The 17864-nt window shown below is 36.6% G+C and overlaps 1 protein-coding gene and 1 pseudogene across 1 annotated transcript; both read left to right on the top strand.

Annotated features, from left to right (window-relative positions):
• Positions 1-469: 469 nt before the first annotated feature.
• On the top strand, positions 470-6671 carry LOC107601688 (hepatocyte cell adhesion molecule-like). The gene is made up of 7 exons (XM_016293945.1): positions 470-685; positions 2397-2735; positions 2809-3090; positions 4606-4699; positions 5001-5068; positions 5669-5739; positions 6648-6671. Exons 1-7 carry the CDS (start codon positions 598-600, stop codon positions 6669-6671), a joined length of 966 nt encoding a protein of 321 aa, XP_016149431.1. The 5' UTR covers positions 470-597.
• Positions 6672-10507: 3836 nt separating this feature from the next.
• LOC107601705 (high affinity cGMP-specific 3',5'-cyclic phosphodiesterase 9A-like) lies at positions 10508-16789 on the top strand (annotated as a pseudogene).
• The last annotated feature ends 1075 nt before the right edge of the window (positions 16790-17864 follow it).

Below are 17864 nucleotides of genomic sequence, written 5' to 3' on the forward strand. Positions count from 1 at the left end.
TATATATATACACACACACACACACACACACACACATACATATCCAGTTTTATATTATTTTATATTTGAAAAATATATTTATGTACTTATTTTAATATTTATTTCAGCACTTGTCCTCCTAGCACCTAGCATCCACCTGGGGTTCCCCTAGATCCCCGTTTGAAAACCTCTGGCCCCAATTTCACTCTAATTTTGACAAAATGTGTCACTCCATCTTGTTTTTGAACAGCACTGTGGGTGTGTTATGTCACTCATATACGCTCTAATGCATATCTCGTGTCATACGTGACTGCTCAGATCAAACCACCTCACACTCATCCTAGTGCCTTTCCTGCAGAGACAAGCACACACATGCACAAATGCACACACACAAAGGGCCCCTGAAAATAGTCACTGTGGAGAACCTTATAAAGCGAGCAAAACACACACACATACGAGATCGCACATAGAGCTGTTGTTCAGGCTGGGGTCCTGAGAGCGGGGTTCAGAGCAGCCAGTGTCCCATCTGGCAGGAAGCACTCTGCATTCTCAGCGACGTGCCTTGAGTGGACAAATCATGCTGATTGTGTGGGAGAGAAACCCAGTGCTGCTTCCAAGATGAAGGCAGAGAGGGAGGCATCATGCAAAGAGACAGCCGTTCCTTCACTGTTTTTTCTCCTATGGCTTTTCATCTTTACTTTGGCAGGTAAGACGACATCATGACTTTTCTACAGTGCATGTTGAGGGAAAACTTTCTAAAGAAGAGGAAGAAAAAGTGTACGCCGTTGTCAGTTTCACTTTTCAGTGTGTGTTTTGTTTGTGGGTGGCTGGATGACACATTTCACAAATGGAGTGATCAGTCATGTGAATTAATTAGGGCACTTGATGAAACTGTACATTTGAAATGCTTTTAAATGTGTTTTGTTTTATTAGAAATACTGTCTTTTTAGTATGAATGTAATAGTAAGGAAGTTAAAAGGCAAATGGAATGATTATATGACTAACCTTAATAAATGCACATTGCAAAATTTATTTATTTATTTTTTTTAAATAAATAATCACACCACGGACCAGTTTTTTTTTGCATTTTGGCAAAAAAAACATTCATGCTGTCTTTCATCTCCATCCATGCATTAAATTTATTTTAAAGGCCGCATTTGTGCAAAAAAATCTGAACAACAATTTCAGAACAATCACTACGGCATGAGTGAGCTGGCATGAGCTTGATGACGTCACATTTTCTTAAAATCAGGTATAGATGTGCCAAGGACATGTCCTAACTAAAGCCTAGTCTTCCTCAGAGACCTTAGATTAGCAGAATCACTGGGCCCCACTGTCTACATCTCCCCATCCACAAAAGAGCATGTCTCTTGCACAGCTGCCCCTGATTGGAGGAGAGCAAGCCTACAATCCATCCCTTTGTTAGCTCATCCTGGCAAGACCTCAACAGTGAGAATTGTTGCCACAGCGATTGAGCCATGCCATGCTGACTCGCACTGCCCTGGCAAAGCGGGCAAGGACATGTTGGTTCACTCAGGAGTAATAAACACAAAGCTGTTTACCAGCAGGTGTCTCGCTGGAGAGTTCAGGCAATGTGTATTTATGGTTCAAACTGCAAAAATTGGCTGAAAATAAGAAATAATCAGTTTAGTAAACATAAAAAGTGAAGAGAAAATATAGAAAATATCTATCTATCTAATCATTTCTTTCTTTATCTATCTAAATGTATTTATAATATATTATAATATTTAATAATTTATGTTAGATAATGAAACACCAGCATCTTACAGTCAAGGGTCTCACTTTTTACTATAATTATATCTATCATCCAACCATCCATCCATCTAGTAAAAAGAGAACATTGAGGTAAGCTGATGGTGTTTTATTTCATTTAAATTAATTATTTTAATTCATAGAGTTCTTATTTGATGTTTTAAACATCTTAATTGCAGACTGAATCTTCTTGAAAATAAGACTTTGAATTTAGTTGGAAAAGTGCCTTTTGAGTACATTTTACATTGAAATACTGTACAGTAATTCTGTATAGTTTTAAGCATGTTATTAATAAAGTTTGCTTAAATCAAATTTATATGTATTCATTTGTCAGAAATGTTTGTCCAAAGCCACTTACAGTACACTCAAGGTATTTTGGCAGGATGTAGGGTAAACTGGGGCAAGATGTCACACTTTTTACTCCATCCAGTGAATATTAATTTGTACAGTATCATGAAAAGCTATACAAATAAACTTGAATTGAAAAATTTAACTGAATATTGTTTTAGGGTTTACTATATATTTTTTTCCCTTACTGCTCAGGTTCATTTAACACATATTGACCTTTTGTGACAGCATGCCCCAACTGCTGGAGTGCCAATTTAATGTGTCTGTTTGTGAATGTATTTTCTGTATGTATTTAGGTGTATGTGGGGTGAACATCAGCTGTCCGTCTCCTCTAGTGCGAGGTACGCTAGGAGGCTCAGCCCTTCTCTCTGTGTCCTACACCAGCACCAGTTCTGACAAGCCTGTTATTAAGTGGCAGCTGAAGCGGGACAAACCTGTCACTGTGGTCCAGTCCATTGGTACAGACATCATTGGGAACCTAAGACCTGAGTACCGCGGCAGAATCCTACTGTACGAGAACGGCTCCCTGCTCCTGCATCACCTGCAACTGTCAGACGAGGGCACCTATGAGGTGGAGATCTCCATCACTGATGATACCTTCACTGGGGAGCGATACGTCAACCTCACCGTGGATGGTAAGACAGACATAGACATTTCATTTATGTCATGAGCAACTTTCCTTAGCCATGCTATCTGGTTCTATCACAGTTCCAGTGTCCAGGCCTTTTGTCCACATTGCGGCCTCATCCGTCCTAGAGCTGACTGAGCTCTTCATACTCAACTGCACTCACGACAGTGGCACCAAACCTACCTATAGCTGGCTGAAGGGCGGGAAATCTTTAACCAATGACTCACGTCTGCTCCTGTCACATGACCAGAAGGTCCTGACCATCTCCCGTGTTGTGATGTCAGATGACGACGTCTACAGCTGTAGGGTGGAGAACCCCATCAGCAGTATGAAGAGCCTGCCTGTCAAACTCACTGTTTACGGTAGGTGTTGTTGAGACTCCACAGTCACCTTCATCAGTGAACTGACATGAAATGTTACATAAAATCTTGCTGTTTCATAATAGATAAGAACGCAAACAAATTGGAAAGCAAAAATAACTAGATTACATTCATGCATGTTTATCCAAAGTGACTTACATTGCATCCATTCAGTGTACACATTTTCATTTAATCAGTTATTGCTTTCCCCGGGAATCAAACCCATGACCTTGGCATTGCTAAAGCAATGTACTGTTTGAGCCTTGATACCATATTTACCCCTATATGGACATATTAGTACTGTAAAGGTATATGTACAGTATTAGTACCTAAATGGTACATTTTAGTGCTTTGTGAAAGGGTACTGCCTCATTGATAGCTTTTCTACCTTTTTTTCTGACGGTATATTTAGAAAATAACATAAATAAATAGAGGCATTTGAGTGTAGAATGGTATAAAATAATGTGAATATTGTACATTACATTTTGAATACAAATTATACTTCAAAAACATATAAAAGTAGAAGTAAATTATATCATTATTTAATCATCTTCATGTTGTTTCAGAAATTTCTGTGCAACAGAAAGGAAATATTTTATGTAGCTATTTTGCATTGAACAATAGTTCATTAAAACACACACACACACACACACACACACAGTAAAAGTGTCCATATGAATTGTGTACTAGTCTTCTTTCCAAATCAGTGTTGTTGTTGTTGTTAACTAAAACTATTAGAAATTAATAAAGCTGAAATAAAATAAAGTATAACTAAAAACCTAAACTTATAAATGTTGCCTTGCAACTAACTTACATATAAAAAAAATACTCTGAAGTACAAAAATTGCTTAAAATAAAAAATACAAATTAATATAAAATGTATAAAATCTTCATAGAAATATTGAAAACAAAAAGCACATAACAAAATTGCTCAGATGTAAACTAAAATTCAAACGAAAACTGAAAAAGATAATAAATAAATACTACAGTAGTAGAAGTCACACTGGCCACTTTTATCATGTTTTTGAAGACTGACAGTTACAGTCACCATGAAAAAGAGCTGCAGATTCTTCAAAAGACTGAAGAAATAAATAGCATATGGCTTTGGAACAACATGAGTGTGAGTAAACAATTAAAAAAATGTTCATTTGGATGGTTGGAGTGTTTATGAAAACGGCTGATGAAGGTGATGTTTACGAACAAGTGTTTGGCTCCACTGGAGCTTGGCTGATCCTCTCATCCATCTTCTACTTCTTCACTTGCACACATTTCTGTCAGAATACTCAGCCCAGCAGGGTCCTGCATTCCCTCTGCACAGTCTACCCTTTAAAAAAAGCCTTAAGTTGCCCCATTCATTCTTGCACTTATATTCCTAGCAACCTGTGCAATCAATCTTCCATTTAAGGTCTCCTTAATTTAGACCTTGTCTACAGTGTAGTTTGGTCTTTCAGAGCAGTTTGTTTTGTGGAGAGGAATGATGTACTATGTCACCCTGTATTCTTCTTTTAAATTTTGCAGGACGGAGTTCTCTCTACATCATCCTCTCCATGGGAGGCATTTTCTTACTCATCACCTTGGTGACAGTGTGCGCCTGTTGGAAACCCTCCAAAAAGTACCAGCTCTATTGTCCTTATCCATTCTGTTTGATAGGTCTAAAAAGCGAGCCACAATAAATCTCGCCAGCTTGCACTGTTCTTGTAAGAAAAGTCTTTGTGCTTCAAATGTTAGGAGGTCAAAGTTCCACAGATCAGATGAAAAACAAAGACCAAACCAACAGATTAAACTGGAAAGAAGTCATCTTTTACACGTTTAGGCTTCTATTTGTACACCAAATGAATATGATACTGCATTTGATATTTCAATCACAGTCAGGTATGTTGCTAACCAAACATGCATCATTGTTTTCTCTATAGAAAAAGGCAAGAGCTTGCCGGACAGAGCAGACAAAATGTAGCAGAGCAGAACAACGGCAATCATGAGGGTAACGGCAATCATGTTGTTCATTCTTGTAGAATCACTCAAGATAAATCTCTATGTTCTCTTAAACCAAAAACGTTTTAAAGATGCACCCTCATTAATATATATATAGTTAGTTCCCAAGGCAAAATGTCTAATTTTTTTTTCGTCTAATGTTTATATTTTATTTCATTTTATTGCAGCTTTTTTTTTCAATTACCAATTTTATTGTTGTTGCCTAAAACAGTTTTATTTTGCATGGAGTGGGTCGCATCATGGAGGCCGCCATTTTGAGATCACATGACCAACAGGACACTACTCTTTATCCATGTAACCTCCATTATTGGACATCTTAGTTTGCAGAATAAATCAATCAAGACTGACTGTAAATATATAATTTCTACAATGGCATTATTTCATTTGCTTTTGCCTTTATGCATCCACTAGGTGTTAGTATAAGTCCAAGGCTACTTCATATCAACCAATGCAACATTAAAAATTAATGAGTGCACATTTTTATTTTTGCCTTTTTTTACATCACTGTATAATAGTGATTTTTTTTTTAATGCTTTTATTAATTATTGAATAATTTGCTTTTAAATCTTGAATATTCTCTTTACTGTAGTTGATATATTGCCTGCTAGAAATTACCAGAACCGTCGGAACCCAGGTGGACTATATGTCCTCAAAGAAACGGTAAGAAATTATTATTATTATTATTATTATTATTATTATTATTATTATTATTATTATTATTAATTTCTTACTAGTTGAAATTCCAATTTCACATATCAGAAATACAATTCTTACTAGTAAAAACCTTTGTTTTTGATATCAGTAATCACATGGTTACTAGTACGGATGTTTCTTCTTGATATCAACAATTTGATTGTCACTAGTGACAATTAAATTGTTGATATCAAGAAGAGACATCCGTACTAGTAACCATGTGATTACTGATATCAAAAACAAAGGTTTTTACTAGTAAGAATTGTATTTCTGAAATGTGAAATTGGAATTTCAACTAGTAAGAAATTAATTCTTGATATCAACAATTGATATCAAGAATTAATTTCTTACTAGTTCTTGATATCAACAATTGATTTTGAATGGCAGCCTATGGTGACATTTAACTAGTGAAAATACAATTACAGATATCAAGAATTATTGTTTTTACTAGTTGAAAAGTAATTGTTGATATCAAGAATTAACATTGTTACTAGTGGAAATGTAGTTGCTGATATCAAAAAATAGCTATTGTTACTAGTAGAAATCTAATTCCTGATATCAAGAATGAACATTTTAACTAGTAAAAATTGAATTGTTGATATCAAGAATTCATATCCTGAGAATGAATAAAAGTCAAAATGGCTTGCCATAAAACAGTAGTGTTAACAAACTCTTCAGCTTCTCTCCTTCCCTTTTTCTGTAGAATAATAGAAATGTGTTTAATTGAGTCACTTCAACTTGATTTACCGAGTAAATAAATCATAGCATTTCCCCCCTCATTATAGAAGGGTTTATCCGAAGGTTTTGTTAGCCAAATACTTAAAAGAGCATGTTAGTTAAACGCTGACTAACATGCGTGTGACCATTTAACACAGATAAATGGCGTTCTGCATGAGTAAAGCTTATTCATCTCGTCCTGTCAATCACAACACAAGAGCATAAGCGGCCAAAACTTTACAACACCCCAAGTGAACTACAGCTTGATTTTTTTATATCTTTTTAAGTAGCCCATGGAGGAACATGGAGTATGAAAGTCAGACAGCAAGACCAATGTGTTGTTTATCTCTACTTGTCATGTTCAACTTAACTGTCCAGCATTAGATGAACAGGCGGACTTGTGAATTTGGATTGGTAGGCCTATAGTTTTCATGTAAGCTGCAAACTAAGATCTTTATTTAGAAAACAATTAGATTAGCAATTAAGTTTTTAAGATCTTTTTCTTTATTGTTTTTACATGTTTTATGGGGGTGAAAGGCTATAAAAGTGAAACTGTCGATTATAAACAAAATATTAGGCTACAGACTATATCTGTGACCCTGGACCACAAAACCAGTCTTAAGTCGCTGGGGTATATTTGTAGCAATAACCAAAAATACATTGTATGGGTCAAAATTATTGATTTTTCTTTTATGCCAGAAATCATTAGGATATTAAGTAAAGGTCATGTTCCATGAAGATATTTTGTAAATTTCCTACTGTAAATATATCAAAACTTAATTTTTGATTTTTGCTAAGAACTTCATTTGGACAACTTTAAAGGCAATTTTCTCAATATTTAGATTTTTTGACCATTATGACTGGTTTGTGGTCCAGGGTCACATTTATTGGTCAAGACTGAGGTTGCACATTAAGTTATAGAGGATGGCTGGTTTTGGTGACATTTTATAAAATGGTGAACATGTTATATCTTTTATTTTGCTGACACCAAACATGAGCATTTGATTTACATTAGGACATTATACATTGGCGCTGGCTTTCATTAAAATAGACATTGTTCACATTTTTTGGAAACTTAATAAGGCCAAATATAATGTAAAGCCTATCTCCTTTATATGAAGGAACAGTGGTGTTAAAAGTCATTCCATGTCGAAAGCATGTGTGATATTTTGGAAACAATCTATGAGTTTGTAATGTATTGTTAATCTGTTAAGCATGTCTAACTCGGAGTTAGACAACAACAGTAGTCACACTGTCTGACATTAGGTGTGTGATCAGTCAACCAATCAGATGTCAGGCATCGTAAAGTTCAAGACTTTCTTTTCACAATAAATTTCTTGAAAAACAAAACGAAACAGAAAATGTATAGCTCTTAGTCCATAAATAGATCATTCACACTGTTTTCAAATTCATGAGGATGAGTAGGGTGCAGCAGTGACGTTTTGAGATGATGTTAATAATGCGGTTATCTGAATTATATTCTACTAACGCCAACAAAGCACTTAACTGTATCATTTAAATGATTGACATTAGGTTTGTTTTAGCCTACACTCAAGGGTTAGCAGTTCTATCACTCTTCTTTGCCTATGAACAGTACTTGACGTGGTGAAAAGTGTTGTGTGTAAGTGGTGATTATGCAGAATGGGAACATTTTGGGTACATACTCTAATCAGTCCAGAAAATCCCAAATCAGAATGTCTGTTTCTAAATGCAGTAGTATTACAAAATCTTTCCACTCACTCTTTAACCTTTTCTATACTGAGTAAATAATATTGTGAAATGATGTGTGCTGGACTGACTTCAACATCATTAGCTGGTCTTTGCAGGTAAAAAGCTGAGCTTTTTTTAAATTATCAGCCTTTCGGCATATTTTGTGTGTATTTTGAAGTCAATACAGTGTGGTTGCTTTTCTTGTCTTAACAGGTCAGAGAAACAAAATATGAATCCTTCAAGAAGATTTTCAAGCTTCACAGAGTAGGTGAAACATTAAGGATGCTGAAAAGCGAAAGGTAAAGATGAAAGGACCCTAATGGAGGAGTTTTCCATATTCCTACCCAGATCTGGCCCGGACACACATCCATAAACTGAACAACCATAAAACCTTTTATTATCAGGATAATGTCTTCCCCTTAAATCCTTTATTATTGAAATATGACCGGACTCCTCTCTTTTGTCCCATGATGAGCAGCAAGCATATGCATTTCTGATTACCCGAGGTGTGATTTTCTTTCTCATCTAGTTACATAAGCTTTTAAATGTATGCTTTTGTGCAGGTCCGTTGTTAAGCCACCTTTGGTGATGTTGAAAGTTAGACGTGAACTTCATTGGCCAAATGGTTTGGAAAAACAGTTTTGATCTCTTATTATCCACATTAGCCCTGTCCAGTCTTATGTTCTTATCAAAACCATGCCCTTGTGTCAGCAGTAAAACAGTTCCTCTGGGCGGCCCAGACTACTAATCTATTTCCGCAGAGGAGTGTAGTCAATGGCACATGAGACTCTAAAGAATTAAGACAAGCTTTTCTGGCCCCTCGGGGATGAGATTAGAGAGGAAGGAGGCTCAGAACAGGTTTGCGCTTGTCTCTGCTGTTTACACTTTCATGCCTAGTTTATTTGGGCTCTTAATGATCCAGCCACACATGCCAGCATAATAATGATTGTGATCCAACGTTTTTGTGAGTGGTTGTTCTAACCATTGTCCTTTCCTCAGCTGACCAGATCATATGTTGCTCTGAGTGGACACAGAAAACTGTAGGGCACATTATGCTGACAGAAATGTCATTGAATTCACCCACAATTACATTTACATAGCCTCAATTTTATAGCAATTGCCATGTTTTTAAGTAAATTGTGATTGTTTGCCATTAGTTTGCTTCAATGTTCTTACAGTAGTTTTCCATTAGTGATAAAAATTAGTTTTTTTTCTCCACTAAAGACCCACGAATCTCATCAAATTCAAATGTTGAAGCTGCATATATGACACAGTGGACCATCATTTTTTCAGACGTAAATACAGACTTAGGGTGGGCTGCTAAATCAAGCAGGATGAATGAAAGGACTAAATTAAATGATTACAACAACAACAACAGACATCAAGGGGGTTGGTCACTTTTTCACCGTAGTAACTGTTCCCCCTGACAATAGTGGAGAGTGACAATTATATTCAGGGTCCTTCAATACACCCAGGTTTCCCTTGCTCACTTGCTCTATTTGGCTCCATTGAGCACCTGGGACGGCTGGGAACGCTGCCTGCACGCGGGGAGAACCGGGAGCTGTTGACGCTGCACAGGCAAGAGTGCTATTTTCTGACTCAAAAGTTCTATCTGTAATGCTACGAATAGAACATTTCATTACGTTCAGATTAAGTTACACGGTCAGAAATAAATGCGGCCTGCAGTAAGGCTCTATCTTCAAGCAAGTTCCCAAGAAAGTCTCAGGTGATACTATGTCTAATTGTTTAGGAGCAATCAGAGTAAATTGAGAGTTATTAAAGTTGTACTTATGCACAAATGTGCACTATAAAGTATGTTCTGTGGATTTGATTGTCTTGTGAAAACACTTGGCTTTTAAAGGGATAATTAATCTAAAAATTGTAATTATTTTCTCGTTTACTCACCTTCTTGTTGTTCCAAACCTGTATGACTTTCTTTCTTCTGTGGAACACAAAAGAAGATATTTTGAATGATTTGTCAACTGATTTACCATACATTGAAAGTTAGTGTGGGCCTAGAACAACAATGGACACCACTGACTCATTGTATAAAGAAGAAAAAAACATTTAAATTGCTTGACCCTTGTTTCGGCAAAGTGTAACTCTGCTTTTAATCCTAGGCTATGAAGCTCTGCTCTAGAGCCTGGTTAGCACAATTTAAAGGGTTATTCGTTTGGTTGACAGTACTAGACTACAAGGTCTTTCTTTATGTATTTATTTACAGATTACATTTTGTGGTGGGCCTTTCAAGAGTTGGTCTTGGTGGATCTGCTCCTGGTTAGGGGTTCCAGGACAAGTGGCTCACATAGTTCATCCTGTCAGCATGGGGTCTGGCTCCTCCTCCTGTGCTCCCAAAACCATCTATTTGGACGTAGATGGTAAAGTGCAGAAGGTGAGTATCTCGCTTTAATCATGAATTCAGCTGAAGTCAGTTAGTGGCTAACATGAGATCACAGATTACTATTGGTGGTTGACCAATATGTTTTTTCTAATATCTAGAAAGCAGGGTGTCTGATGACCAATATAATGCAGACATCTTAATGAGTGTGTGAATTAAAGCACACAAAATTGCTTAAATTAGGCCTAAATGAATGCATTTTAAAGAAAAATACTGAAACAGAATTATTATCCATTGACAAACAAATTATGGGACTGGTTGATATATCAGTTTATTTCAAATATCCGAGACCTGAAATGCTGAATCAAAGCCAATAATCAAGATATTAAGCAGTTTGTCATAGCACTAGTAAGTCTGTCAAGAGGAGTGCTGGGAGATCAACGTGCACAGGTTAAAAATAAAGCTGAAGATGGCGTGTTCCACAGGTGTTACTGACATTGACACATTGTTTTCTCCTGTTGTTTCCTAGAGAATGACTGAAAAACTGTTAATGGTAGTGTTTAAATCCAATTTACAGAGTGTTATGTCATTATAATCCATGATTAATGAAAAATATTTTGTGTATTTTAGTCATTAAGATGTAAGATGTGAATTTTATGGGAGGTTCATGAGTTTGTACAGTATGAAAAGTTTATATGGCAGAATATGCTTGTGTCAGATTCAGCAATTCATCTTGAAGCGTACACAACTTCCTAAGAGCTTAGAGAGGCAAAGTGGACATTGAGAGCTTTGAGATTGGCATATGTGTACTGTAGTAAAGGATCTATTGGTGATCTGAGATGGTCTACCACAGCTGCCTCTTTCACCATTGTTATTTTCTATTTTAATGTGAAGTGGTTGAGAATGAAGTTCTCTGTAGTGTACAGACATAACAAATCCATCAAATTTCACTTTTTATATCTTCTGTCGATAGGAACAGTGCTATATTGATGGTGGACCCTGAATGTGCACTTGTGTCCATTGATCCCACGATGCCCACCAACACCCCCAAGTAAAACGCAGTCTGGCCCTTGTATGTATAAGCAGTTATGTTAATTTTCAGTTTGATCTGTCAGTTAATGATCCCATTTTGTCCTTTTAGCTCCCTGTACAAAGTCATTCCTTTGTCCACCGGCCAGCTGGGAGGTAACGTGAATCATTTTCACAGGTTTTTTTTTTTTTTTTTACATTGTTTGCCTCGCTTGCTTACTTATGACCTTTAGTATCCTAGATTTTGCTCATTATAATGTTTCAAGCCAAGAGTTGTTCTGCCCTGATTTATAGCCTGTGTATTTAACTCCACAGAAAAGGAAGATATGTTTCAGAATGTGCTCTCACAGGTAGCAGAGCAGTTCAGCAGGTAATGGACGTGTTTGTTTTCTCATGGACTGAAGATGAATCTTTATCACCGTAATGGTTCTGTACTAAAACCAGGCAAATATTTTTTCCTTCACTCTACAGAGCATTCAGGATCAATGAACTGAAAACGGAAGTGACCAACAGACTGGCTATGCTGGAGAAGAGAGTAGAACGTATGTACTGTAATGACAATGTTTGACTGCTTTCTTGTTGTTACCTGGTTTTATTGTTGCTCAGACTTAGAGAAGTACACTACAAGACTCACAATAATCTAAACAGTGGAATTAATGAGGAAATTAATGAGGAAAAACTGGGCATCATACACTTATCGACTGAGGATCACACTATCATACTTTTAAGTCATTCTGAACACAACAAACTCGCACAGAAACATGCACAGCGTTGCTAGGAAATGCATGACAAATGAAAACAATATGTGTTCTAAAATCTGCCCAAAATATCAAACATGTTTGATATCCTCCGACTGGATGGAATCATAGTCTGAAGCTAAAAAAAACATAGTCTGTGCCCATCATACACTATATCATTTTCTGTCATATCTGTCAACTTCGACTGCCTAACATCTGTAGACTGGCTCTAATTTTGGCAAACAAATCACCCAGACTGTAAATCGGAGCAAAAATCTAGGCAGAATTTGTGTAGTGTATTCTGTCCTTTATGGATTTAAGCTAACCCAAGTATTTAACTTTGATATGTATAATTATGGCTTGTTGAGGAGAAGTGTGATATTGTTTCACACTTCTAGGGACCCAACTATTATAAAGACTAGGCTTTTTTTGGCTCAGGCCACCCTAGCAACATCATAGTAACTTGATGAAAAACATTCAGTAAACCACAGCAACCACATAGCAACGTGATAAACACCTAGAACCTACCGCATAGCAATGCAATGAAAAACACTTATAACTCCTTAGCAAATGCATAGCAACCTGATAAAAACACCTAGACACACTACAGTATCTGCCGCATAGTACTACAGTAAAAACTACTCCAAACACCTTAGCGACTGCATAGTAAAATGATAAACACCCAGAGCACCCTAGCTACAGCACAGACACGTGATGACCACTCTTCTTACTATGATGATTTTCTATGCAGTGGAGGGGTTAAAGGTCGTGGAGTTCGAAAAGTGTAAAAACGATTTGAAGAAGCTGAGAGATGAGATGACATCCACAGCAGGAGGAAGGTAAGTGAAAGAAAATATCTTGCAGGGAAGTCAACGCAAGCGTTGCGATCTATCTGTTTATTCATCTAGAGCAGCTCTTTTTCAAACAAGAAACACAAATGTATCTACATGACTAATCAACCTCTCTCCTTTTAGAGTGAATTGTACATGCAAATACAATTTCTCAGACGATGGAAAGAAATTAACTCCTAGACGTGACGTCCCCAGCTACCCAAAGGTGCTTTAAAGTTTTATGATATGCTTTGATTGAATTATGGGCCCTGTGGGAGAACATTTTGTCTCTATGTAGTATTTATCTCCGGTAATCTTGATTTCCTCAGTACACGCTTTCTCAGGAGACCACTGAAGCGCTGAAGAAACCAACATTTGATGTTTGGCACTGGGAGCACAATGAAGTGAGTCTGACTCAGTGTAATATACAATACATTTAGAAATGAAATAATACACACATGTTAATTTTTTACTGTTTACTTTTTGTCAGATGCTGAGCTGCCTGGAGTACATGTACCATGACTTAGGCCTTGTGAAGGAGTTTAACATGAATCCAATTTCTCTCAAACGCTGGCTGGTAAGAAAATTTGTATAATTGTAAAAATGAAAGGGTGCAAGAAAGGTGATTTTCCCCTCAGTTTCCCAGGTTAACAGCTCTGATGATTCTTTTTATATGTTCTCAGCTGGGCATCCAGGAAAATTACCGTAGCAACCCGTTCCATAATTTCCGCCATTGTTTCTGCGTGAGTCAGATGATGTATGGCATGATCCACCTCTGCAACCTCCAGGTGAGAACTTTTACGTACATAACAATTAGCACAGCAATTACTGTGGAACAGGAAAAGTGGAAACCTGTGTGTGTGGCCAACAGGAAAAGCTCACTTTGACAGATATGGGCATTTTAATGACTGCTGCCGTGTGTCACGACTTAGACCACCCTGGATACAACAACACGTAAGATCTTCACCTCTGTGTAATTATGCTCTCGAGTCAGTTCTCATAAAAACTTACAGGTGTACCCAGGTGTTTGCCTATATGTTCGTGATGACAATTTTACAGCCCTATATCTGTGCCGTTTATCTTGGTAATCATTCCCATGACATATGACGAGATAATGTAGCACTGTCTATATGCAGGTTCCAGATCAATGCTCGCACTGAGCTGGCAGTGCGTTACAATGACATCTCGCCCCTGGAGAATCACCACTGCGCTGTGGCCTTCCAGATACTCTCACTGCCAGAGTGTAATATATTTGCAAACGTGGACCCAGAGGCCTTTAAACAGATCCGACAGGTATAGCACAAAATATCAACTCCCATTTAAGCAATCTAAGGGGCCGTTTATACAGACACATTTTTTGCATTATAATTGTGAGACACGGGGTAGTGGAATGAAAAAAAAAAAAACACAAGTTCTCAAGACACATTTGTAAAACTTATTTTAACCTGAGCATCACCACAAGATTAGGGCTGTCACAATATAAGATTTTTATTATGTGATTATCATGGCCAAAATAATTTGTGGTAACCCTATTATTGCGTATAACCATATTATTAGAATTTCTGAAAAAAAGAAATAATGCTATCAGTCAAATTCATCTTTATCTTTGTTTATTTGGTGTTTTCTCTGTTTTGGCAAGTATATCGTATACACGAGTGTATGGAGGTGGAGAGAGAGTTTACCATAACTGTGCATATGCAAAAACAACTTTCTGTTGATCTGAGCTTCCTGCAGACTAGGACGTTTAACACTTAATTTATTTGACAGAATTCAAAGAATTCTTGGTGGCTAACTTTTTTCAGGAGTGAATCGAGAGTGTCTCGATTTCATATTTCATATTCTCCAAAAACAGAAAATGTTTTTGCAGAAAATGTTGCAGAAAATGTTCAGAAAATATGTGTTTATTATATGACAATGTATTGGCAGGCTATCATAACACTGATTTTGGCCACGGACATGGCCCGGCATGGCGAGATTCTGGACTCGTTCAAGCACAAAGTGGACAATTTGGACTTTACCAATGAGGAGCATGTGACTTGCGTATGTATCATACACCCTTTCTGCCAAAACCATGTCTTAAACTAGCTAAAACCAGCAAAAAGATTGTTTTTCAGCAGTATATGGTATGCATTTGAAAGGCAAAGATTTGTTGGCAGCGTGACAAGTAAAGATTTGTTGTCTTCTCTTGTCTTCAGCTGAAGATGGTTCTTATCAAATGCTGTGACATTTCCAATGAAGTTCGGCCTACAGAAGTGGCAGAGCCGTGGGTGGATTGTCTGCTGGAGGAATATTTCATGCAGGTTTGCTGATTCTACATCTTGTGTTATAATTGCTCTACAGTGACAGGTGGGTTTGTTTATGCTGTCTTGTCTTTGTTAAGAGTGATAGAGAGAAATCTGAGGGGCTTCCTGTGGCACCCTTTATGGACAGAGACAAAGTCACCAAGCCCACAGCCCAGATTGGCTTCATTAAATTTGTCCTCATCCCCATGTTTGAAACTGTCATGAAGGTAGGTGAAATAGTCAAATAGTAAAGCAATAGTTCATCCAAAAATGTCAATTCTGTCATTGTTTACTCATTCTCATGATGTTTCAAATCATGTCATGTTTTTCCTCTCAGCTCTTCCCTCAGATTGAAGAGATTATGGTGCAGCCTCTAAGAGACTCACTGGACCACTATGAGGAGCTGAAGCAAATTGATGATGCCATGACCGAGGTAAACACTTCTCAGCTCATAGTCATAGCTTTCTGAAAGAAATAATATAATATAATATAACACACACACACACACACGTCTTAAGAACTCATGCTATTATTCTTATACTATATATATATATAGTGTGTGTATCTGCTAAATGACTAAATATATATATATATATATATATACAGTATATATAGTGTGTGTGTGTGGTGTATATAATGTATGTCTTTCAGTAAGCTATGACTATGAGCTGAGGAGTGTTTACCTCGGTCATGGCATCATCAATTTGCTTCAGCTCCTCATAATGGTCCCGTGAGTCTCTGAGAGGCTGCACCATAATCTCTTCAATCTGAGGGAAGAGCTGAGAGGAAAAACGTGACATGATTTGAAACATCATGGAATGAGCAAATGATGACAGAATTTGCATTTTGGGTGAACTATTACTTTACTGTTTGACTATTTCACCTACCTTCTGTCAATGAGAATGAAAAATAGATATAAAAAATATATATATATATATATATATATATATATATATATATATATATTATATATACAGTAAATCGATGATGCTGTGACCAAGGTAAACACTCCTGAGTAATATTTTGATATTTTGAAAGATTTTTAAATAATATTTTTTTCTATTAAAATATAAAATTCAAACTTATTTATGTGATCTCAAAGCTATTTGTCAAAGCTTCAAAGAACATAATTTATTTGAAATATAAATCTTTTGTAACATTATAAATGTCACTTTTAATTGTGTCCTTGTGAAAATAAGCTACACAAATACAAGAAATGAAAAATACAAATATTCATTTCTTTAAAAATAGACATACATATAATTGAGCCTCATTATAGAGCCCCATCTTGCTAACATAAAGGTATGTTTTTTGTTCAATGAGGCACAGAAGAAAAAAACTGAAAATATGTCATTAGGCAGGAAGAAGAAATAAGCACTGCTGTGAGCATAATGATAATGTAAGTTAAGTGTAAGTATACTTGATACATTATACACTGAGTGCAGTGTTTAGTTTTTTTAATATTCCAGAAAGCCATTCTTTTCACTGTTATGTGCTTTATGTTTTCTTTTTCCTTTACTTGCATCTTACAGTTATTTTCCTAAAATCTGTGCTTTTTATAGTGAAGCATTATTGGGAGAGTGATCATATGGCTAATGTGTTTTCATGTGTAATTTTAGGAGTCTGATTTTTGACCCATCAGCACTGTGTGGACAGAGTTCCGGTGTGAGGATCTGTGAGACGCTGGGCTGGTGTTGAAGACGGCTGGTTTGAATCCACTGAATCTAAAGGGTCACCTGATTGACTGATGAAATCACGAGTCGCTTCCTTTTGCCAACAGACTGCAAGGCCGGTCTGATTATTTCTTTTTGTCATTAATCATTTATAAAGCCTTTTTGGCTGAAATGGGCATATACTGTATATTTATCACTGCGGGTTTAATCTGGTTTTTATTCTGTTTTACAGTGTTCAATGGAAAAAATGCATTTCTATTGCATGTACGTATGTAGTATGTAGTTATCTGAAAGTTTTGTGGTCCCAAAGCAATTAAGATACCGAATTACATCATGACGTATTTCCGTAACTAGTGCCTTTTAAAAATGTGTTTTGATGATTATAAAAGGTCAGCACAATATGATACTATTTCTTTTGTCAACTATTTCTCTCCCGACTTCCTCTTGAACACAGAAGTTCAAATTTTAGGCGGTTTTGTGGTGAGCACAATACTGTAAATCAGAATATCAGCTTTTAAGGAACCCGAGAACTCCCTTTGCAGTGGTTTGATTCAGTTTCCAGCTAGATGCTGTTTCCCATTTTTTTATTTGGTTATTGAGGTTTTAAATCAAAGCATTTGCACTAGGAACATCCACATAGATACTAATTTACACACCTTCATGACTTTTTTTCTACAGAGCACAAAAGAAGATACTTTGAAAAAATGTTTTTCAAAGTCATACAGGTTTGGAACAGCTTGAAGGAGAGTAAATTGCAAAGTTTTAGTTTTGGGGTA

Source organism: Sinocyclocheilus grahami, unplaced genomic scaffold (assembly GCF_001515645.1).
Source record: "Sinocyclocheilus grahami isolate Dianchi unplaced genomic scaffold, SAMN03320097.WGS_v1.1 scaffold311.1, whole genome shotgun sequence".
Classification (NCBI taxonomy): domain Eukaryota; kingdom Metazoa; phylum Chordata; class Actinopteri; order Cypriniformes; family Cyprinidae; genus Sinocyclocheilus; species Sinocyclocheilus grahami.

Coding starts and splice junctions, on each gene's coding strand:
- LOC107601688 (XM_016293945.1), top strand. CDS start 598: ATGAAGGCAGAGAGGGAGGCATCATGCAAAGAGACAGCCGTTCCTTCA. Junction 3,091..4,605: donor TGTCAAACTCACTGTTTACG/GTAGGTGTTGTT, acceptor TAAATTTTGCAG/GACGGAGTTCTCTCTACATC. Junction 4,700..5,000: donor TGTTGGAAACCCTCCAAAAA/GTACCAGCTCTA, acceptor TTTTCTCTATAG/AAAAAGGCAAGAGCTTGCCG.